Here is a 21624-nt window from a genome sequence, read left to right on the forward strand (position 1 = left end):
TTCTCATCTTCTTTACCTCCACCATAGTTTGGTCTCAGGGCTACAGTCTATGGGGTCACAAAGAGTCGGACACAACTGAGCGACTGCACACACACACAGCACGCAGAGTATTCTCTGGCCTAATAGGCAGACTTTATATGTAGCAGCTGAGGGAAACTGTAGTCCACAGATTAGCCTCAGTGAAAAAGGCACACCAGCCTCTTTTGAAAGTTTCCAAGACACCAAATCCTGAAAATGTGGCAGGCTTCTGTGAGAGCCATTTGTGCCTGTGCCTTTCTATTTAAGCACACTCTTGTGATCGTACAAAAGCAGATCAGTCCCTTTCTGGGAGGAAAGACTTAATGATTTACAAGTGGCATCCTTAGTGTCTTGGATAGAGGCACGGTTTATAGAAGAGAAGTACATCAAGTGCCCCTTGTTCACCCTACTGTGCTGGTGTCCACAGCGATGAAACAGCTTTAACTAGAGGCTTGGGTTGTTGCCTCCTGTTTAATGAGAGATGCCAGGGTGACAAGACAACTCATTTCAGATGAGAAGGAATTTTCTCTCTCATCTCATCTGGGAGAAAAGGACCAGGAATGTGTTGATCTGTCAGCCCTCTGGTTTGCCGTGAGTCTGCGTGCGGGAGCTGGGTCTTCATAAGGCACTCTCACCAGACAATCCCAGGTCTGCTGGCCCCATCTGCTGTTCACTCCCCAGTCATCCACAAAACTGCTTGAAAAGTATAGTTCTGTCTCCAAGGATAGGTTTGGTCCTTCTTCTTTTTCAAATAGGCATTTTGTAACAAACAATTCATGAGCCACACTTCATTAAATTCTTAAACTACTAGAAGTTCTGCTTACCTGTAATTCATCTTCCCTGTATGTTGCATGGCTTAATGGTTTTAAGAGTATAAACTGTATGTATCCAGAAGTCATCTTTTTAACTGAAGCACTAGGAACTGGGGTTAGATATAAGGAAGAAGTTTTAGGCAGTGAGATTTGTGGCATAATGACCTAACTGTGAGCAGACTGTAAAATCTCTTTGGGGAAGCTTTTAAATAAGAGGCTCAGCTATTTACTTTATTTTCCTCTCCAAACACCACCCCTGCCTGAAGAGAGAATTTGGAGTGAGCTCCAGGTGTTCCTCCGTTAATTTACCACCTTCGTAATTTTTGCTTTGTTTGAGGAAACCTATAGAAGTATTTACTCAAGATATTCCTTTAAATGGATTCATTTCTTTTAACCTTAGCCTTTAGTCATCTCAAGCAGTGATATCTTATCAGTGGAAGCACAGTTTGATGGGTTAATTATATTTTATTGCTGTGCACTAGAATACATGGCCATAAAAATATAACGCTCACCAGTTTTTGTGTCTTCCAAAGAGAAACACGTTCAAGTCCTAACTGCAGATACTTGTGAAAGGGACTTTCTTTGGAAATAGGGTCTTTGCAGTCATCAAGTTGTGATGAGGTCACACTGGATTATAGGTGCCAATCTAATGACTGGTGTCCTTATAAGAAATTTGGACACAGATTCAGACACACAGGGAAAATGCCATGTGACAACAGAGGCCGCGGTTGGAGTGCTGTGTCTGCAGCCCGGGAACACCATGGGTCATTGGCTATCACCAGAAGCAGGTAGAGGCAAACAAGGATCTTCTTCTAGAGCCTTCGGAGAGCATGACCCTGCCAACACCTTGATTTCAGACTTGTAGCCTCCAGAACTAGGAGACAATAGATTTCTGTTGTTTGAAGTCACCAGATTTGTGGTCATATCTGCAGCCTTCCGAAATGAATACACCTAAGTACCACCAAGAATCAGCCCCTGCTGGGTCAGTGGGACACATTTTAACACTTGAGGAAATGTTGGGCAGGGTGCTCAGTGAGGGTTCTTTTCAGTCCTGTGGTTGAAAGATGGCCTTCACTGGATCAGTTAGTTTTACCCTCAGGTGTGATGTGTCAGCACCCCTATTTGCAAAGGTGAGGAAAAGGCTGTTTTAGTTGGGTTGGAGCAGGTGCATCTCCTCAATTCGGAACGGCCCTGGTGTGTGACCTGAGCATGCTGCGCGCTCCCGGGCCTCCTGGGAGCTTCAGGCTGTGTGGGACCGTGGCCGCGGCTTAGTGATCCGTCTCCACGACTGTCCACCTGACCGCCTTCGGAGTCACTGGCACAGCCTTTGCCTGGTAGAGGGCTGTTGTTTGATGCTCTCTCAAGTCAGTTTTACTTCATGATGAATTCACTTGGATCATAGCCCAGAAGCTGACTTTTATTACCTTCGATCTCACCCATGGTTGTCAGCAGTTTTTAAACCAATACAGTCCACATTCCCTTGTTCCGCATCTCTACACGTTGTCATAGGGGAACAATATTCCATCTGCATCTGTATTTTTCAGCCATACTGCAGATTGGTGAATTATCTGCATTCACTACTGTAGATTGTCAGACTTCCACAGGCATATTTAATTTGGATTTGAAATACTTAATAAACAGAATAAATGTTTTAGAGTTTTTCATTGTTTGTCAGGCATCCACATGAAGCATTCATATTTAGTTCTTAATAATATGAATTTTAATGCATCTTCTCTGTAATAGCAGCCTTAGTGCCCAAATGTCTACTTAATAAATATTTATTGACCACCTTCTGTATGCCAAGCATCATGCCAGACATTATGAGTAGCTTCCTCACATACATCAAAGCACCTGCTACTGGGGCCACAGAAAGGATTAGTATCCCAGACTAGGAATACTTTTCGATAAAGGGAATGGAATGGCAGCCTTGCTGCTGACTGGCTAGGAATGTGCTGGCCATATTAGTAGATTCTCAAAAATGTTTGTCTTCCTCTTCAGCACTCCACTCAAGAAGCAGCCTAGTACATAGCTTCATAGCCAGCTCCTTCCCACTGATGTCTTCTGACCAGGAGGGATGATGAAATGGAGGCTATCCAGGCAGAGGTGCAGGGTTCCAGGTTCCTGCAGACCTCTTGCAGCACTGTGTTAGCCACAAAAGATGAGCACGGGGCGCGCAAGCCTCCCCTTTGCTTCTCATGTCCATGTCCTAGTGGCCAAGGCATTGTCAGACTGGACTGCACAGACTCTCGGGAATCTGTTCACAGCCAAACACTGGGGCCTCTGTGATGTTTTTAAAAACAGCTTTATTGAGATATAATTCATATTTCATACAATTCATCCATTTAAATTCAACAGCTTTAGTATAGTCACAGATTTGTGCAGCTCTCGCCTCAGTCAGTTATAGAACGTTTTCCACACCTCAAACACAACACACCCCTTAGCTAGGACCCCCAGTTAATTCAGTTCAGTTCAGTCACTCAATTGTGTCTGACTCTTTGTGACCCCATGAATTGCAGCATGCCAGGCCTCCCTGTCCATCACCAACACCCAGAGTTCACTCAAACTCATGTCCATCGAGTCAGTGATGCCATCCAGCCATCTCATCCTCTGTCGTCCCCTTCTCCTCCTGCCCCCAATCCCTCCCAGCATCAGAGTATTTTCCAATGAGTCAGCTCTTCGCATGAGGTGGCCAAAGTACTGGAGTTTCAGCTTTAGCATCATTCCTTCCAAAGAAATCCCAGGGTTGATCTCCTTCAGAATGGACTGGTTGGATCTTCTTGCAGTCCAAGGGACTCTCAAGAGTCTTCTCCAACACTACAGTTCAAAAGCATCAATTCTTTGGCGCTCAGCTTTCTTCACAGTCCAACTCTCACATCCATACATGACCACAGGAAAAACCATAGCCTTGATTAGACAGACTTTTGTTGGCAAAGTAATATCTCTGCTTTTGAATATGCTATCTAGGTTGGTCATAACTTTTCTTCCAAGAAGTAAGCGTCTTTTAATTTCGTGGCTGCAGTCACCATCTGCAGTGATTTTGGAGCCCCCCAAAATAAAGTCTGACACTGTTTCCACTATTTCCCCATCTATTTCCCATGAAGTGATGGGACCAGGTGCCATAATCTTCGTTTTCTAAATGTTGAGCTTTAGGCCAACTTTTTCACTCTCCTCTTTCACTTTCATCAAGAGGCTTTTTAGTTCCTCTTCACTTTCTGCCATAAGGGTGGTGTCATCTGCATATCTGAGGTTATTGATATTTCTCCTGGCATTCTTGATTCCAGCTTATGCTTCTTCCAGCCCAGTGTTTCTCATGATGTACTCTGCATAGAAGTTAAATAAGCAAGGTGACGATATACAGCCCAGACGTACTCCTTTTCCTATTTGGAACCAGTCTGTTGTTCCATCTCCAGTTCTAACTGTTGCTTCCTGACCTGCATATAGGTTTCTCAGGAGGCAGGTCAGGTGGTCTGGTATTCCCATCTCTTTCAGAATTTTCCACAGTTTATTGTGATCCACACAGTCAAAGGCTTTGGCATAGTCAATAAAGCAGAAATAGATGTTTTTCTGGAACTCTCTTGCTTTTTCAATGATCCAGCGGATGTTGGCAGTTTGATCTCTGGTTCCTCTGTCTTTTCTAAAGCCAGCTTGAACATCTGGAAGTTCACGGTTTATGTATTGCTGAAGCCTAGCTTGGAGAATTTTGAGCATTACTTTTCTAGCGTGTGAGATGAGTGCAATTGTGTGGTAGTTTGAGCATTCTTTGGCATTGCCTTTCTTTGGGATTGGAATGAAAACTGACCTTTTCCAGTCCTGTGGCCACTGCTGAGTTTTCCACATTTGCTGGCATATTGAGTGCATCACTTTAACAGCATCATCTTTCAGGATTTGAAATAGCTCAACTGGGAATCCATCACCTCCACTAGCTTTGTTTGTAGTGATGCTTTCTAAGGCCCACTTGACTTCACATTCCAAGATGTCTGGCTCTAGGTGAGTGATCACACCATCGTGATTATCTTGGTCGTGAAGATCTTTTTTGTACAGTTCTCCTGTGTATTCTTGCCACCTCTTAATATCTTCTGCTTCTGTTAGGTCCATACCATTTCTGTCCTTTATCGAGCCCATCTTTGCATGAAATGTTCCCTTGGTATCCTCTAATTTTCTTGAAGAGATCTCTAGTCTTTCCCATTCTGTTGTTTTCCTCTATTTCTTTGCATTGATTGCTGAGGAAGGCTTTCTTATCTCTTCTTGCTATTCTTTGAAACTCTGCATTCAGATGCTTATATCTTTCCTTTTCTCCTTTGCTTTTTGTTTCTCTTCTCTTCACAGCTATTTGTAAGGTCTCCTCAGACAGCCATTTTGCTGTTTTCCATTTCTTTTCCATGGGGATGGTCTTGATCCCTGTCTCCTGTACAATGTCACTAACCTCCATCCATAATTCATCAGGCACTCTATCTATCAGATCTAGGCCCTTAAATCTATTTCTCACTTCCACTGTATAATCATAAGGGATTTGATTTAGGTCATACCGGAATGGTCTAGCGCTTTTCCCCACTTTCTTCAATTTAAGTCTGAATTTGGCAATAAGGAGTTCATGATCTGAGCCACAGTCAGCTCCTGGTCTTGTTTTTGTTGGCTGTATAGAGCTTCTCCATCTTTGGCTGCAAAAAATATAATCAATCTGATTTTGGTGTTGACCATCTGGTGATGTCCATGTGTAGAGACTTCTCTTGTGTGGTTGGAAGAGGGTGTTTGCTATGACCAGAGCATTTTCTTGGCAAAACTCTATTAGTCTTTGCCCTGCTTCATTCCGCATTCCAAGGCCAAATTTACCTGTTACTCCAGGTGTTTCTTGACTTCCTACTTTTGCATTCCAGTCCCCTATAATGAAAAGGATATCTTTTTGGGGTGTTAGTTCTAAAAGGTCTTATAGGTCTTCATAGAACCGTTCAACTTCAGCTTTTTCAGTGTTACTGGTTGGGGCATATCCTTGGATTACTGTGATATTGAATGGTTTGCCTTGGAAACCAACAGAGATCATTCTGTTGTTTTTGAGACTGCATCCAAGTACTGCATTTCGGACTCTTTTGTTGACCATGATGGCTACTCCATTTCTTCTGAGGGATTCCTGCCTGCAGTAGTCGATGTAATAGTCATCTGAGTTAAATTCACCCATTCCAGTCCATTTTAGTTCTCTGATTCCTAGAATGTCGACATTCACTCTTGCCATCTCCTGTTTGACCACTTCCAATTTGCCTTGATTCATGAAACTGACATTCCAGGTTCCTATGCAATATTGCTCTTTACATCATCAGACCTTGCTTCTGTCACTAGTCACATCCACAACTGGGTATTGTTTTTGCTTTGGCTCTATCCCTTCATTCTTTCTGGAGTTATTTCTCCACTGATCTCCAGTAGTATATTGGGCACCTGCAGACCGGGGAGTTCCTCTTGCAGTATCCTATCATTTTGCCTTTTCATACGGTTCGTGGGGTTCTCAAGAGAAGAATACTGAAGTGGTTTGCCATTCCCTTCTCCAGTGGACCACATTCTGCCAGACCTCTCCACCATGACCAGCCCGTTTTGGGTGGCCCCATGGGCATGGCTTAGTTTCACTGAGTTAGACAAGGCTGTGGTCCTAGTGTGATTAGACTGACTAGTTTTCTGTGAGTATGGTTTTAGTGTGTCTGCCCTCTGATGCTCTCTTGCAACACCTACCATCTTACCTGGGTGTCTCTTACCTTGGACATGGGATATCTCTTCACGGCTGCTCCAGCAAAGCGCCACGGCTGCTCCAGCAAAGCGCCGCCGCTGCTCCTTACCTTGGACGAGGGGTATCTCCTCACCACCGCCCCTCCTGACCTTGAACGTGGAATAGCTCCTCTAGGTCCTCCTGCGCTGGCGCAGGCACCGCTAGTTGGACGTGGGGTAGCTCCTTCCGCCGCCGCCTCTGACCTCAGACGTGGGGTAGCTCCTCTCAGCTGCTCCTGCGCTGTCGCAGCCTGGCACTCTCGGCCGCTGCGGGCGGCTGCGATTGCGCACAGAGCGCAGGCGGCGCTAGGACCCCCAGTGTCCCCAATCCCCAGGTCCTCAGCAACCACTAATCTACTTTTGTGTTTCTGCAGATTTGCCCATCCTGGACAATTCATACAAATGAAATCATTTAATATGTGATATTCTGTGGCCTGGTTTCTTTACTTAGCATAATAGTTCAAAGCATGGATCAATGCTTCATCCCTTTTATGCCTGAATAATATTCCGCTGTATGGATATGCCATGTTTTGTTTATCTATTCATCAGTTGATAGTTATTTGGGTTGTTTCCACATTTTGGCTCTTATGAATAGTGCTTCTGGAAACATTCATGTGTAAGTTTTTGTGTGGAAATTTCATTTTTCTTGGAAATATATATACCTAGGAGTAGAATTGCTGGGTCATATGGTGAACTTATTTTTAACCATTTGAGAAAGAGCCAGGATGTTTCCAAAGATGTTGTACAATTTTACATTCCCACCAGCAGTGTGTGAGGGTCCCAGTTTTCTCTCTCTGTGTGTGCTTTTCTCTCTCTTTGTGTCTGACTCTTTGCAACCCCATGGACTGCACCATGCCAGGCTCGTTTACCCTCCACTATTTTCTGCAGTTTCCTCAAATTCATGTCCATTGACAGTGATGCTATCTAAGTCTCTCATCTTCTGCCACCCCTCTACTCCTTTTGCCTTCAATCTTTCCCAGCATCAGAGTCTTTTCTAATGAGTCAGCTCTTCACATCCAGTGGCCAAAGTAGTGGAATTTCAGCATCAGTCCTTCCAATGAATATTTAGGGTTGATTTCCTTTAGGATCTAGTTGGATCTCCTTGCAATAAAAGGGATTCTCGAGAGTCTTCTCCAGCACCACAATTCAAAAGCATCAATTCTTCAGTGCTCAGCCTTCTTTATGGTCCATCTCTCACATGCATACATGACTACTGGAAAAACTGTAGCTTAAAGTACCATTGATATTTACATATTTTGTATCCTATAACTTTGCTGAATTTATCTCTTAATTTCAATAGTGTTTTATTGGATTCCTTAGAATTTTCCACATAAACAGATTTAACTTTTCCTTTCCAAATTAGATGCCTTTTCTTTTCCTTACCTATTTGCCCTGGTAGGAACCTCTAATTCAGTGTTGAATAGAAGTAGCAAGAATAGAGACCTCTTTGTGTTCTTCCTGATTTTAGAATAAAAAGTGTCCAGTCTTTCACCATTAACTATAATGTTAAGTGTAGGGTTTTTTGTGGAATGCCTTTTTTTTCAGTTAGAGGAAGTTCCCTTCCATTCCTAGTGTGTTGAGTTGTTTTTCTTATGAAAAAATGTTGGATTTTGTCAAATGCTTTTTATGCATCTATTGAGATAATCATATGATCTTTGGTTTTCATTCTATCAACGTTGTATGTTACATTAATGGACATCGTCAGTTCAGTTCAGTTCAGACGCTCAGTCGTGTCCAACTCTTTGTGACCCCATGAACCACAGCACACCAGGCCTCCCTGTCCATCACCAACTCCCAGAGTCCACCCAAACCCATATCCATCGAGTCAGTGATGCCATCCAACCATCTCATCCTCTGTCATCCCCTTCTCCTCCTGCCCTCAATCTTTCCCAGCATCAGGGTCTTTCCAAATGACTCAGCTCTGTGCATCAGGTGGCCAAAGTATTGGAGTTTCAGCTTCAACATCAGTCCTTCCAATGAACACTCAGGACTGATCTCCTTTACCATGGACTGGTTGGATCTCCTTGCAGTCCAAGGGACTCTCAAGAGTCTTCTCCAACACCACAGTTCAAAAGCATCAAGTCTTCTGCATTCAGCTTTCTTTATAATCCAACTCTCACATCCATACATGACCACTGGAAAAACCATAGCCTTGACTAGACAGACCTTTGTTGGTAAAGTAATGTCTCTGCTTTTTAATATGCTGCGTAGGTTGGTCGTAACTTTCCTTCCAAGAAGTAAGCATCTTTTAATTTCATGGCTGCAGTCACCATCTGCAGGACATCATCATGTATTACATTAATGGATGATGTCATGTATTACATTAATTGATTTTCAGATGTTAAACCAACCCTGCATCCCTGAAACAAATCCTACTTGATCATGATGTATAAGTTATTCTGTATGTTATGATTTGTTTTGCTAGTATATTGTTGAGAATTTTTGTACCCATATTAATAAGGCATTGATCTCTAGTTTTCTTGGGATGTCTTTGTCTAGTTTTGGTGTCAGGGTATTGGTGTTCTCATAGAATGAGTTGGGAAATATTCCCTCCTTATATTAGTCTGCCCGGCTTCCCTAATAGGAACCTCATCCTTGGTAGCTTTAACTTTTTATTTTCTCACAGTTCTGGATGCTAGCAGTCTGAGATCCAGCTGTCATCAGGGTTAGTTTCGAGTGGCCCCCTCTTCCTGGCTAGTGGACAGCCACTCTCTCTGTGTCCTCACGTTGCCTCTTCTCTGTGCGTGTATATGAAGAGGAAGACTCCCTCATGTCTCTTCCTCTTCTTCTCAGTACTTTCTTTTTAATCAGTACTATTGGTTTGAGGTCCTACCCTTAAGACCTTAATTAACCTCAGTTATCTCATTATGGCCCCTCTCTCCAAGTATAGTTCCCCGGGGCAGGGCTAGAGCTTCAATATATGAACATTTGAGGGGGACACAATTCAGTCCATAGCGCTCCATTTTTGGAAGACTTTGTGAAGAACTGGTTTTAATTTTTCTTTAAATGCTTCATAGAGTTAATTTCTGAAGCCATATAAGTCTGGGATTTCTTTGTTTTTTGATTACTATTTGATCTCTTTACTCGCTTTATGTCTATTCAGATTGTCTATTTCTTTCTGTCAGTGTGTCCATTTACCTAGTTTATTGGCAATAATTGTAATATTTTTAAATAATCCATTTTATTTCTTTGAGTTTGGTGTTATTGTCATCTCTTTCATTTCTGAGTTTAGTAATTTGAGTCCTTTCTCTTTTTTTCTTAGCCAATCTAGCTAAAAAAGTTTGTCAATTTTGTTGATCTTTTCAAAGAGCCAGGCTTTGGTTTCATGATTTTCCCTATTTTTTTGTCCTCTATTTAATTAATTTCTGCTTCAGTCTTTATTATTTTCTTCCTTGTACTTGCTTTAGATTTGGTTTGCCCTCCTCTACCCCAGTATTTTATTGAGGAAGATTAGGTTATTAATTTAAGATTTTTCTTTTTAAGTATAAATATTAACAGATATAAATTTGCTCTAGGCACTGCACTGCTTTAGCTGTATTCCATATGCAGTGGTTTTTATTTCTAGGCAAGCTCCATATGCATCAAAGACCTGCTAGTTGCCCTAATTAAATCAAGTCTTTATCTTTTAATACCTATATTGTGGGAGTAATCCATACTTGTTTACAGAAGAAGATATCTGGATCTCGTGGTCCCAGATGTGCTTACTTATCACCAGCCTTGGGGGTGAGGGTCCATTAGTTTTTCTTTTTTACAGTCACTTTGGGGATGTCCATAACTCCAGGAGTTGGTGATGGGCAGGGAGGCCTGGCGTGCTGCGACTCATGGGGTTGCAAAGAGTCGGACACGACTGAGTGACTGAACTGAACTGAACTGATATCTGTTTTTGTCCTGTATGGTATTTGGATGGTTATTGATGGAGTTAGACAGATATGTCTTGTCTAGGGTCAAGAAGAAAAGGAATTGCTAGAATATTTTTCTTCCTCTTTCTATCCCTATAATTCCTCTAGGCCTTGTCTTTTCAAACAAAACAAAACACCCCACACCATTTGTATAGCTCACAGATAGAGTTCAACAGGCTGTAAGAATGAGCTTTAAAAGTGTAGACAGTCCTGATCTGCTTGGGTGAGGGAGCTGAGGAGGAGGTTGGCAGACTCTTCAGGTTCTCTTCTCTCTCTGTTCTTTGGATGGGCTCTTTCTCTCTTATCTGCACGGTTTGGGGAGGACCACGGGGCCAGCCACATCGTCATTTATGTCCTTAGTTTGTTCACCTTGGTGGAAGGTTAGTGCCCTCCTGTGTACTGGAACTGAAAGTGTGGGGAGGAAGCACCACCACACCTGTACCAGAACGCAAGCCAAAGTTGCTTCTCCTGACTCTGGGACACCGTGACTCTGGCTTCATCTCTCCCAGGAATCATGGGCCAGGTGAGGAAGGCAGTGGTTATGGGTGAAAGAAGAGGGAGCCAGGAGATTCCAACAAGCTGGCAGAGACTCCTGGAGGAGCAGAGCCACAGAGGGAGAAAGACCTTTGTTTGAATTTTATTTACACTTCATCAATAACCAAGATGACCCCATTTTCCTTGGAACACGAAGGGCCACATGTCCTAACCCCTACTAAAGTCTGCTTTGTTGGAGAGGCAGGTGTCATTCTGCTGAGAGCTGAGCTACTGGGGTGTACTCCTTGGGGTCCATTCCTTCTCCTCTGTCATCCCCACACACAATGGCACCCGTGCTGCTGGGGAAAGATTTTCCAAGACCCAGCGCCTGGTGGCCTCTTGACTGCTCTCTAATCTCTGCTTCTCTGCTCTGCCTTCTTGCCTAGCAAAAACAGTCACCGCCGAGGAGTGCCTGGCGAACCCTGCGAGCATGAACCGCTACGGCGTGGACCCCTCCTCCCCCACCTTTAGCCACAGGAGCTCCCTGCCCACCTCCTCTTCGCTGTACTGCAAGCGGCAGAACTCTGGAGACGGCCACCTTGGGGCTGGCTCAGCCACCACAGTCGGTGGTCCCCGCACCAGCCCCATGTCCCCCGGAGGCCCCTCGGCACCTGGGCTACGGCCTCCTGGCTCCAGCCCCAAGAGGAATGGGACCTCTCTTGAAGGAAACAGATGTGGTAATGTAACGCATGGGCTGGCTTCCCCATGACCTGACCTCCTCTCCCCTTGCCCTGAGACCACCGAGTATAGAGGGACTGGGGACTGTGGCTGTTTGAATGTGGGAACACAGGGAAATTAGATGTTTCCACAAATCCCTTTGTGGAAATTTGTTGTTCTTGAAGGCAACTGACTTCAACCTTTGACCACAAGCAAAGACAATGGTGTATGAGAGTAGGCTAAACTATAGGAAGAAGCAGAATCCAAAATGTACAGTGGCTCAGCTACAATAGAAGTTTTTATAGTTGGTGTGTGTATCACAATTCAGAGACCCAGGATCATCCGTTTTGTGGCTCTGCTGTGCCCTGTGGCCTCCATGCCCCGTGCACCTAGCGGGTGGATTGGGTCAGTAACTGGCAGTTTTCAGCCATTGCTGATTAGAAACGTTCCTTCCTTCTGCCTGTTTCCTCCTGTGGTGCTTTGTCTCCTCATCTCTCGTACTTTTCCCCTTCCATCTCACAGTAGGAGCCAAGCTCTCAGCTTCATGAGGTCTCTCACTCTAATTTGAATCCTCTGCAGCCCCAGAAAAGTGGTCTGTCTGAGGCATAGCCTAAATAGCTATGTATTGAGCACCTACTATGGGCCAGACACTCTCCACACATTATTTATGACTTTTATGAGTTATAAATGAGCCACCAGGGAAGCCCTATTATTATATCAGGCGTATATTATTATTGTAGGCATTATTAGATTAGATTTACAAATAAAGCATGTGAAGATCAAGAGGTCAGTCAAGCATTGAGCCAGGATTTGACTTCAGCTGGCTCCAAATCTGGCTTTCAAAAACTATGCCTGGGGTTTTCACATGTTCAGTGGGCCTCAGTGGGTCCCTCTGAGGTTCTAGGGGAAGGCTGGAGAGGATGGGAGCAGACAGGACTCAAACACCACCCTCTGTAACCAGGGCCTCTTCACATTTGCAGAGTGGGGTTCTTCATTTGTGTAGCTTGAACAGAGCTTACGCAGCTAAACACATGTGGAAACCGTAGAGATAAACCATGCTAAACTGAGTGACAGTAGCTTAAAATAGGAGAGAAAATCCTACACATTTGTCACCTAGCAGCCAGCTTGGGTGCTGCTGCAGGCCCTCTGGAGGGCTATTAAGTTTTCCCCCTGCCCAGAGAGGTGCTTGGTATTGCTCTGAAATTGCATCCCAAATGGAAGCAGTCGGTATTAAGAAACCATATTTCTTTAAGAGGGTTTGACCCAAGTCATAAAACTGGAAGGGACCTAGAAATGGATTTTCCCCCGTGGTGCTAACCTTAATGTTAAACCTGCAGAGATCAGAAACTGGTATGAGACCGCGTGAGAAGGTAGGTATCACGTGAACACTTACCCTGGGCTGCTACTCACGGAGCACGATATGCTTGTCTAAGGTCTAAGGGTGGAGCTGTGAGCAAGACAGTTATGGGCCCTGTTCTCGGACAGTCTTCAATTGCAGAGAGACAGACGGTTAACAAACAAAACCGAGGGGCCCCTTTCGGAAGCAGATGGGCTTCCCCTCAGGATGCTTGTTGTCAGGCTCCAGCCCAAAGCCACAGAATCACATGATTCTTACCATACTCTTGAGAAACAGGATGAAGAACCTGAAGCCCATGAAGAATAAGATGATCAGGTCCAGGAAGGGGTTGGAAACCTGGCCACCGGCTCTCATTCACTGCGCTTTGCACACAAACACGCTGATAAGGCTTCAGAGGTGTGAGAATGTAGCGCCTTCATGTTGCCCAGGACAGGCTGTGGTTTGAGGGGACCTTGGTGATCCTTCCCAACTCCTCATTTCCCAGCAGAGGAGCACAGAGACACTCACACGGTGGTGGGTGGAGGGGCCTTTGACTCCTGGCTCACTGATCCTTCTCTTCTTTCATCAGATTCTATCATGAGTTAAAAAGTGTCTTCTGGATTATGAGTGAGCAAAAGGAAATTATGCGTGTGCTTGTGGGCCTGTGTGAGACAGAGTCATACACAGGCAGCCGCAGGCGGACCGGGCTGTGAAGGTGTCCGGAATTACTTTAGATGGATTCACAGTCTTCCATTCCTGGTGGGTGTGAATTCAGCATTCGAAAGAGCCACCACCATCTTCATCCTACATCCATTCACAGCTGGGTTTCACTCTGCACATGTCTCCAGCAGCACCCAGGGAACAGACCTGACCGTGCACCAAGTTCTCCACACTGGAGAACGCCCCCCTTTCACAAAGGCAATCGGCAAGTGCTTTGCACGCTCTGTTCTTTTAGGAACAAGATTTTTTTCACATCCATCATGTCTGACCACTGTGCAGTCACATCCGCCTAGCCTGGCTGTGTCAGCCCAGCCCCATGTGTCTTTCTGACAGTCTGACAGCAGCTGGAGGGACTGTGTGGTTATTATCTTTGTGTGAGCCTGGCAGAGGCTGGAAAGCTCCCTCTCCCTGCTAGAGCTAGTTCGCTTTGGATCCTGAGCTGGTCTCTAGGTGTGACAGCTTCCTGCTCCTCTCTGTCTTGTGTGACTCTAAGGCCCCTCAGAGAAGAAACATGAAAATGCCCACAGCTAGGACCAGGTGCCAGGAGCGGAGCCCCTTTCCCTCCACACTCATTGCCTGGAGAGCTTCACCCTAAAGACAAGCCAGACCCCTTGCTCAACCCCATGGCTGTGGCTCACAGAGAGAGCCTTTCCCTGGCCTTGCTCAGAGGACCTTAGGCTCCCACGGATGGTGTTGTGAGTCGGTCTGGTGTTTTTCCTTCCTGTCAAACATGGGAAATTAGATTTGACCTCTGCTCTGATCACTCTAAAAATCATTCTTGGCACTGAAGGCTTCCCGCCTTTGTAATCAGAGCATCTATTATCACCCTGATTACTGCCGACACTCCGATGGGGCAGGCTCCAAAGGCAAATGCGATTTCCGTGGTTCCTCCTCCCCTTGTTGAGTGCAGATGTCCTTAAATGCAATGAAATCATCTCTAATAAGCATGCATCCACATTCAGATAGCCCCGGGGTACATTAACAGTTTCCTGGCAAAATGCACCCCCCCCACCTTATGCCAGATCACCTAAGGGGACCCTTCCAGGTCTAACAAGGAAAAGGCAGGGAAAATCTCAAAGAAAATCCAATTCTCAACCAAACCATTGTATTGAGGATAGACACAGCAATGTGATAATGTATTTTTCTCAGCACCAATGCAGAGCTGTGCCCTTCTCAAGCACATTGAAAAGAGGAGGAAAAAAGAGACAGCAGAAAACCGCTGCACCCTGAGATTAAAGAACATAAACGGAAAGGAAGTCTTCTCAACTACGAACTTAGAATTACTCTGTAGGGAAGCTGCCTCATTGTTCAGAGCCTGAAAATAAGATTAAGGATTACACACACAAAGCTTTTGTGTAAATTACTAATACTGTTTTTGCGAAATGTATTGATTTGTTTTACATTCATTGAACCCATATTACAAATATATTTGCTTGGAGCCATGGAGGAGTCAATGATTATAAACCCTGTAATGAGACGATTCTGGGCTTCCCAGGTGGCACTAGTGGTAACGAACCTGCCTGCCAATGCAGGAGACATAAGAGGCACGGGTTGGATCCCTGAATTGGGAAGATCCTCTGGAGGAGGGTATGGCCACCCACTCTAGTATTCTTGCCTGGAGAATCCCGTGGACAGAGGCGTTTGGCTGGCTACCGTCCAGGGTTGCAAAGAGGCAGACACGACTGAAGTGACTTAGCATGCACGCACATAATGGGAGGATTACATTTTTCACCAAACTCTTAGCCCAGGACCTGGTACAGAAGAGATGCTCATTAGGTGTCTGTGGATGACTAGGGGGAAGATGAAAAAGATCATCCTCAAGAATTAAAAGATAACTGGAGGTTACAGGCAAGCACGTGCATAATGGTAATACTAAGCAGAATGTGGAGAGCATCTTTAAGAGAAGAACAAAGATTTGGGGGTTAAAAGTAGAGGAAGGTGACTTCCAGATGGCAGGACATGGAAATGCTGCCTGTGAAGGGGTCTACCTGGGCTTTGATGGCTAGTAGAACTTCTTTGGAAAGGAGGAAGGATAAACAGCTTAAGAAGAGGTGGCAAGAATACACAGGAGAACTGTACAAAAAAGATCTTCATGACCCAGACAACCACGATGGTGTGATCACTCACCTGGAGCCAGATATCCTGGAATGCGAAGTCAAGGGAGCCTTAGAAAGCGTCACGACAGAGCTAGTGGAGCTGATGGAATTCTAGCTGAATTATTTCAAACCCTAAAATATGATGCCGTGAAAGTGCCACACTCAATATGCCAGCGAATTTGGAAAACTCAACAGTGGCCACAGGACTGGAAAAGGTCATTTTCATTCCAATCTCAAAGAAGGGCAATGCCAAAAATGCTCAAACTACCGCACAATTGTGCTCATTTCACGTGCTGGCAAGGTCGTGCTCAATATCCTTCAAGCTAGGCTTCAACAGCACATGAACCAAGAATTTCCTGATGTACAAGCTGGATTTAGAAAAGGCAGACGAACCAGAGATCAAATTGCCAACATCCGTTGGATCATGGAAAAATCGAGAGAATTTCAGAAAAACATCTACTTCATTGTCTACACTAAAGCCTTTGACTGTGTGGATCACAACAAACTGTGGAGCATTCTTAAAAAGATGGGACTATCAGACCACCTTACCTGCCTCCTGAGAAACCTGTATGCAGGTCAAGAAGCAGCAGTTAGAACCGGACATGTAACAACAAACTGGTTCAAGATTGGGAAACGACTACCTCAAGGCTATATATTGTCACCCTGCTTATTTAACTTATATGCAGAGAACATCATGTGAAATGCCGGGCTGGATGAATCCCATGCTGTAATCAGCAGGGATGGAAGACAGGAGATCCCTGTGAGAGGCATCCTTCTAAGAGCTTCAGAATAATTAAATTCGAGCAGGAGATAAAGGACAGGAGAGATCACTGAGGTTTCAGAAGCATGAAGAGGAGGAGATGCTGCTTCTAGAGAAAGAGAATGGATTAGTTTGGGACATTAAAAAAAAAAAACACACCACCCCCAAATACACCCCCTACTCTCTTTCTCCTTCACTGATCCTGCATCTTTTAATCTGCCCTGGGGGGAAAGCATTTATGCCACAATGCAACTCATGTCCCTGACCAGCATGGACCAGGCACGGGACCAGGCTCCTGTTGTCCAGGAACCCCATCTAGTGGGGAGGTTGGAGTGAGTGCTTTGGCAGAACCGAGGGCTGGGGAGGTGCTCAGTGTGGGCGCAGGATACAGACCTCTCACAGACAGGGCTTCCAAGACCACAGCAGTAGAGACCCAGGACAAGCACCGACATGCGCCCGCCATTCTGCCATGTCATCTCAGGGTGATGCCAGTGGAGTCACACAGGACCTGATGTCATTTTGGCATCACAGCACTCCAGAGCCTATCATAATAAGCATTCTCTGGCCACCAAGGCCTGGGTCACAGGAGGTCTGGGGCCCACAGAGACAAGTGGTCAGGAGGGATCTTTGAAGTCTAGCATGGGTCAGCATTTCCACTGCTGGAGGAGACCCCTCTTCTAGTGCTCTCCCCTGTATAGATGAGGGGGTGCAGGGCTGCCTCTGTGAGCCGTGTCCGGTGCGCTTCTAGCCTCACTCGGTCACAGGAGATCACTCAGGCCACCTTGGACTCAAGGGCCAGGCAAGGGGGCAGGCGGCACCAGGTGGGCATCGAGCCCAAGCCCGCAGCCTCACGGCCTCCCTCTCTGTGCTCTCCCCTCCAGCCTCAAACCTTTCTCCAGACAGGCAGGATGCCCGGCGGCCAAGGAGCAGGAACCCTTCCAGCTGGTCCGTGGAGGATGTGGTCTGGTTCCTGAAAGACGCAGACCCGCAGGCTCTGGGGCCCCATGTGGAGCTCTTCCGGAAGCACGTATGCACCGTGGTGGGCCTTGGGGGTGGGGTTCAGGGAGCTGTGGGGCTGGGGAGCATCTGCACTACACCCTGGGGGCTCCACTCAAGGGAGGCCAGATGGGACCAGAGGTTTCTCAGAGCAGAACAGCCACTTAGTCTTGTACTGAAGGCACGTTTGTCCCGTCTGTTCCCTCAGTTGGTCTTTATCAGGAGTCCTGTTTCCTCGCCCATCTATTTGTCTGTGCATTCAGCAAACATTGGTGACACACCTACAACGTGCCAGCAAGCTAACAGTGCCTATTCTTAAGCTGCTTTGAGGATTAAATGAAAAAATGCACAATGCCTGGCTTGAAGATGGCCTTTGGTTAGCAGGCATTTGTATCATTATTTAGGAGATTCTAAAATACATAAAGATGGTAAATTTTTTTTGCTGGTAATAATTAGTATTTTATCTGCCAAGCCTTCTCTGTCATGGTTACAACTGTTGCTGTAACCAGTTACCACAAATGCAGTAACTTAAAACGACAGAAATTTATTATCTTACAATTCAGTGGGTCAGAAGTCTGACAGGGGTCTCTCTGAGAGAAGACCATGGTGTTGGTGGGGCTGACATCTTTCTGGAAGCTTTAGGAAGAATTCATTTCCTTGCCTTTTCAGCATCGAGATCCACCTTCATTCTTGGCTCCTACCTTCCCGTCCTCATCCTTGGAGCCAACAACATCAAGCTGAGTCCTTCTCAAGCTGCCAGCTCTTTGGTTCTTTATTCTGATTTCTTCCTCCACTTCTGAGGACCCTGTGATTGTATTGTCTCCCTCCCTCCCTGATAATCCAGGACACTCTTCTTATTTTAAATGCAGCTGGTTAGTAGCTTAATTCCACCTGCAGCCTTAATTCCCCTTTGCCAGGTAACCTACCATATTCACAGGTTTCAGGGACTAGGATGTAGACATCTCATGTGAAGGAGAGGGAGCATTCTTCTGTCTACCAGTGTTACCATTTTTTTTGCTCCTTGTCTTTTATTTTATTTGAAATGAAGATCACAAAAATTATACACTCGGACCTGGAGAGGATTGTCGTCTAACCCAACACTCATATTTTATTAGGGATATATTTGACCTCAGCTAACAGTGAGGCCTTGAGAGCAGGGACCGCAGAGGGATGTTGTTTAGACAGATCTGAGTGGGAGGACTCTGGCTTCCTTCCAGCTTGAGAGGAGTCAGCAGAAGTCTAGGCAGTGGGTAAAGAGAGAACATTAGGCAATGAGGCCCCTGGGAGGGCTCACAGATGAGCTTTGCCTTGCTACGAAGGACATGGAGTGTGAGTGACACAGAGTAGGTGCTTCTCAGGCTGAACGGCTGGCTGGTTAGAGGAATGGGAGGGGCTGATAACACTTGACATTATGTGACTCCTGTACGTGCCTCTTCTTCCCACCAGAGCACCTAAAATCTCCACCCTCTCTCTCTAGTGATCTGAAAGTAGCACTATAGATGAAGGAGGAAACACAGCCTTACGAAATTTTTGAATTCAACATGCAGTCTGGATGGGTTACCGTTTTCAGAGACAAATGGGAGCAACTTCAGGATCTCAAAGGATTGGCTTTCCCTTAGTACGTGTTTGTGCTAAACCCTCGATGAAGCAGGTGCATTTTTTAGTTGTGTGCCACCTAGTACTATTGACAGGGTCAAAAAGCACCTGAAATCCCTTTTAGATTGTCATTAGCAATTTGATAATCAGCTGAAAGCTGGTGGGCTTACCAAGAAAAGAAACCAGCAATCAGGATGATGAATGGAAGGCAGGGCCTTATGCCGGTACCTGGAATGGAAAGGGAACCACTAGTTTCAGGGTCTCACGAGATGATACTTTGTCTTAGTCAGTTCAAGCTGCTGTAACAAAGTACCAGGGACTGAGTGGCTTATGAACAATGGCAATTCATTTCTCAGTTCTGGAGGCTGGAAGTCCGAGGTTGGGTCGCCATCAAGGTCGGCTTTCAGTGAGAGCCCTCATTCAGTTTTGGACTGCTGTCTTCTCATTTCACGAGGACACTAATCCCATTCTATAGGGCTCCACCCTCATGGCCTATGTACTTCCCAAACTCACACCTCCAAATACCATCACTTGAGTGTTAGGATTTCAACATATGAATTTGGGGAGCAGGTGGGGAGGACACATTCAGTCCATTGAAGCTTTCTCGCTCCTACAGCCCTAGATTGGATAAAGAGGTCAACATATGCATGGAATTGGGAATATGGCTGGGATTAGGTTAGATTCCTTCTATCAGGAGAGAGCAGTAATATGAAGGATCCAGTGGATCATGACCCCAGGGAGAATGTGGCATGAGGAGCACGTAGTATTTGTGGGCTTTCATTTGTTTTTTCAAGATACTGCTGTGGGACCAGGAGAATATACATCTAAGTAAATCCATATTCCCTTACCTTATTTCCTGACCACAATCTAGCCGTGGCCACTGTTTGATTACTTTGACCACCTTCTGGGTTTTCTCTTTTCTCATCCTGTTCCACCAGGAGATTGATGGCAATGCCCTCTTGTTGCTGAAGAGTGACATGATCATGAAATACTTGGGCCTGAAGCTGGGGCCTGCACTGAAACTCTGCTACCATATTGATAAACTGAAGCAAGACAAGTTCTGAAGGTGTTTAAAAGATACAAGCAAAGTCCAGACAGCAGAATCTCCAGACCATCTGCCTTACCAACATCACCACCATCACAAGGACTCTCTTCTGAAAAAGAACCATCACAAAGACTTGGTCTTTTTTTTTTTTTTAATAAAATTCATAGTTCTTGACCTTTTAAAAAATTTAACATGGCCCTTTTGAAAGGTTCCTCTGTTTTAACGATTTGCCAAAAAATTACCCCAAAAAGGCCCATTATTTTTAACATTCTAGTTGGTTGGTTGCTCTTAGGGTAGGTCCTGTTTTTATAATAAGCATTTGGGGAACTGAAGGCTATCACCCAAGGAGGACCTTGGAGATTTCCAAGCATGTGGGAAGAACCTTTGTCTCTGCAGGCTCTGTGGGGATGCCCACCACAGCAGCCCCCCGTCTTTAACTCTGACCTGGAGACCTATCATTGTCAACCTTGCTTGATTCAGCTCTGGAAGCTGTCTTCTGAGGGTAAATGCCTCACCTTGCACTATCCGGAAAACTTGAATTCTTTTGCTCTCTGAAAGAGAAGAAGAAAAAAAATCTTTTCTATTCCTAGTTATCTGAAGTACTGTGTTTCCCCACTAGGGGGCAGACTGCCAATGTAATTTCAGGACCCTCACTGCAGCAGCCTGATATTCAGTACCCAGTGGATGAATTAGGGTTTCTGGGAACAAGATCTAGCCTACACAGACACAGAGAATTTATTCCACAGTCAGCACCACAGATTGCAATGTGGGAAGAAACCATCTTCTAGAAAGTTCTTGTTCATAACCAGTCATTATCGACTGACTGAGATGCACAGGCAGCAAAGGAAAAAATTTGGAAGCACATTCTTCCCAGATGGGGCATTGGAGTCTCTTCCCTTCCAGAGTCCTTACTGAGGCGTCAATGTATTGGCGCACCAGAGACTCTTAGTGACATTTAGCCACAGCGTTTCTTTCAAAAGGAAAAAAGATATCTCAACTAAGCTTTGAAATCGGAAGGTGTTGATTTCTACTTACATTGTGGGATTATATAGTTGTATCTGTGGCTAATTTTAATAATAATAGCATGTACACAGACATGGTATTATTGGGTTTAATTCAGTTTACAAATCGATTTTCATTTCTCACTCTGGAATAATAGAAAAAAATTGATTTCTACCCCTTTGCAGCTGTGTCCAGGGAAGGGCAATGAATCCACAATGTACTAGGCAGAAGGGGAACCGTATCTCCATTCTTCTTATCTTTTCCTTTCTCTCTTTTCCTGTCTCCTTTTTCCTTCCTCTCTCACTGAATAGGAAACATATCTTCAAAATGAATTCACCTTTGCCATGGGCATATCCTCTTCTGTAAAAAACAAAAAAGAAAAAGAAATCCACGTGGTTGGACATG

The 21624-nt window shown here is 45.1% G+C and overlaps 1 protein-coding gene across 1 annotated transcript in view; it reads left to right on the forward strand.

Moving 5' to 3' along the window:
* Positions 1–20236, forward strand: part of SCML4 (Scm polycomb group protein like 4) — a 58855-nt gene extending 38619 nt beyond the window's left edge. The window contains exons 5-7 of the mRNA XM_052646024.1: positions 11398–11688; positions 17462–17607; positions 20111–20236. Coding sequence (XP_052501984.1) covers positions 11398–11688; positions 17462–17607; positions 20111–20236 — 563 coding nt within the window. The remainder of the gene's footprint in view (positions 1–11397; positions 11689–17461; positions 17608–20110) is intronic.
* The last annotated feature ends 1388 nt before the right edge of the window (positions 20237–21624 follow it).

The sequence above is a fragment of the Budorcas taxicolor genome, chromosome 9 (assembly GCF_023091745.1).
Source record: "Budorcas taxicolor isolate Tak-1 chromosome 9, Takin1.1, whole genome shotgun sequence".
Classification (NCBI taxonomy): domain Eukaryota; kingdom Metazoa; phylum Chordata; class Mammalia; order Artiodactyla; family Bovidae; genus Budorcas; species Budorcas taxicolor.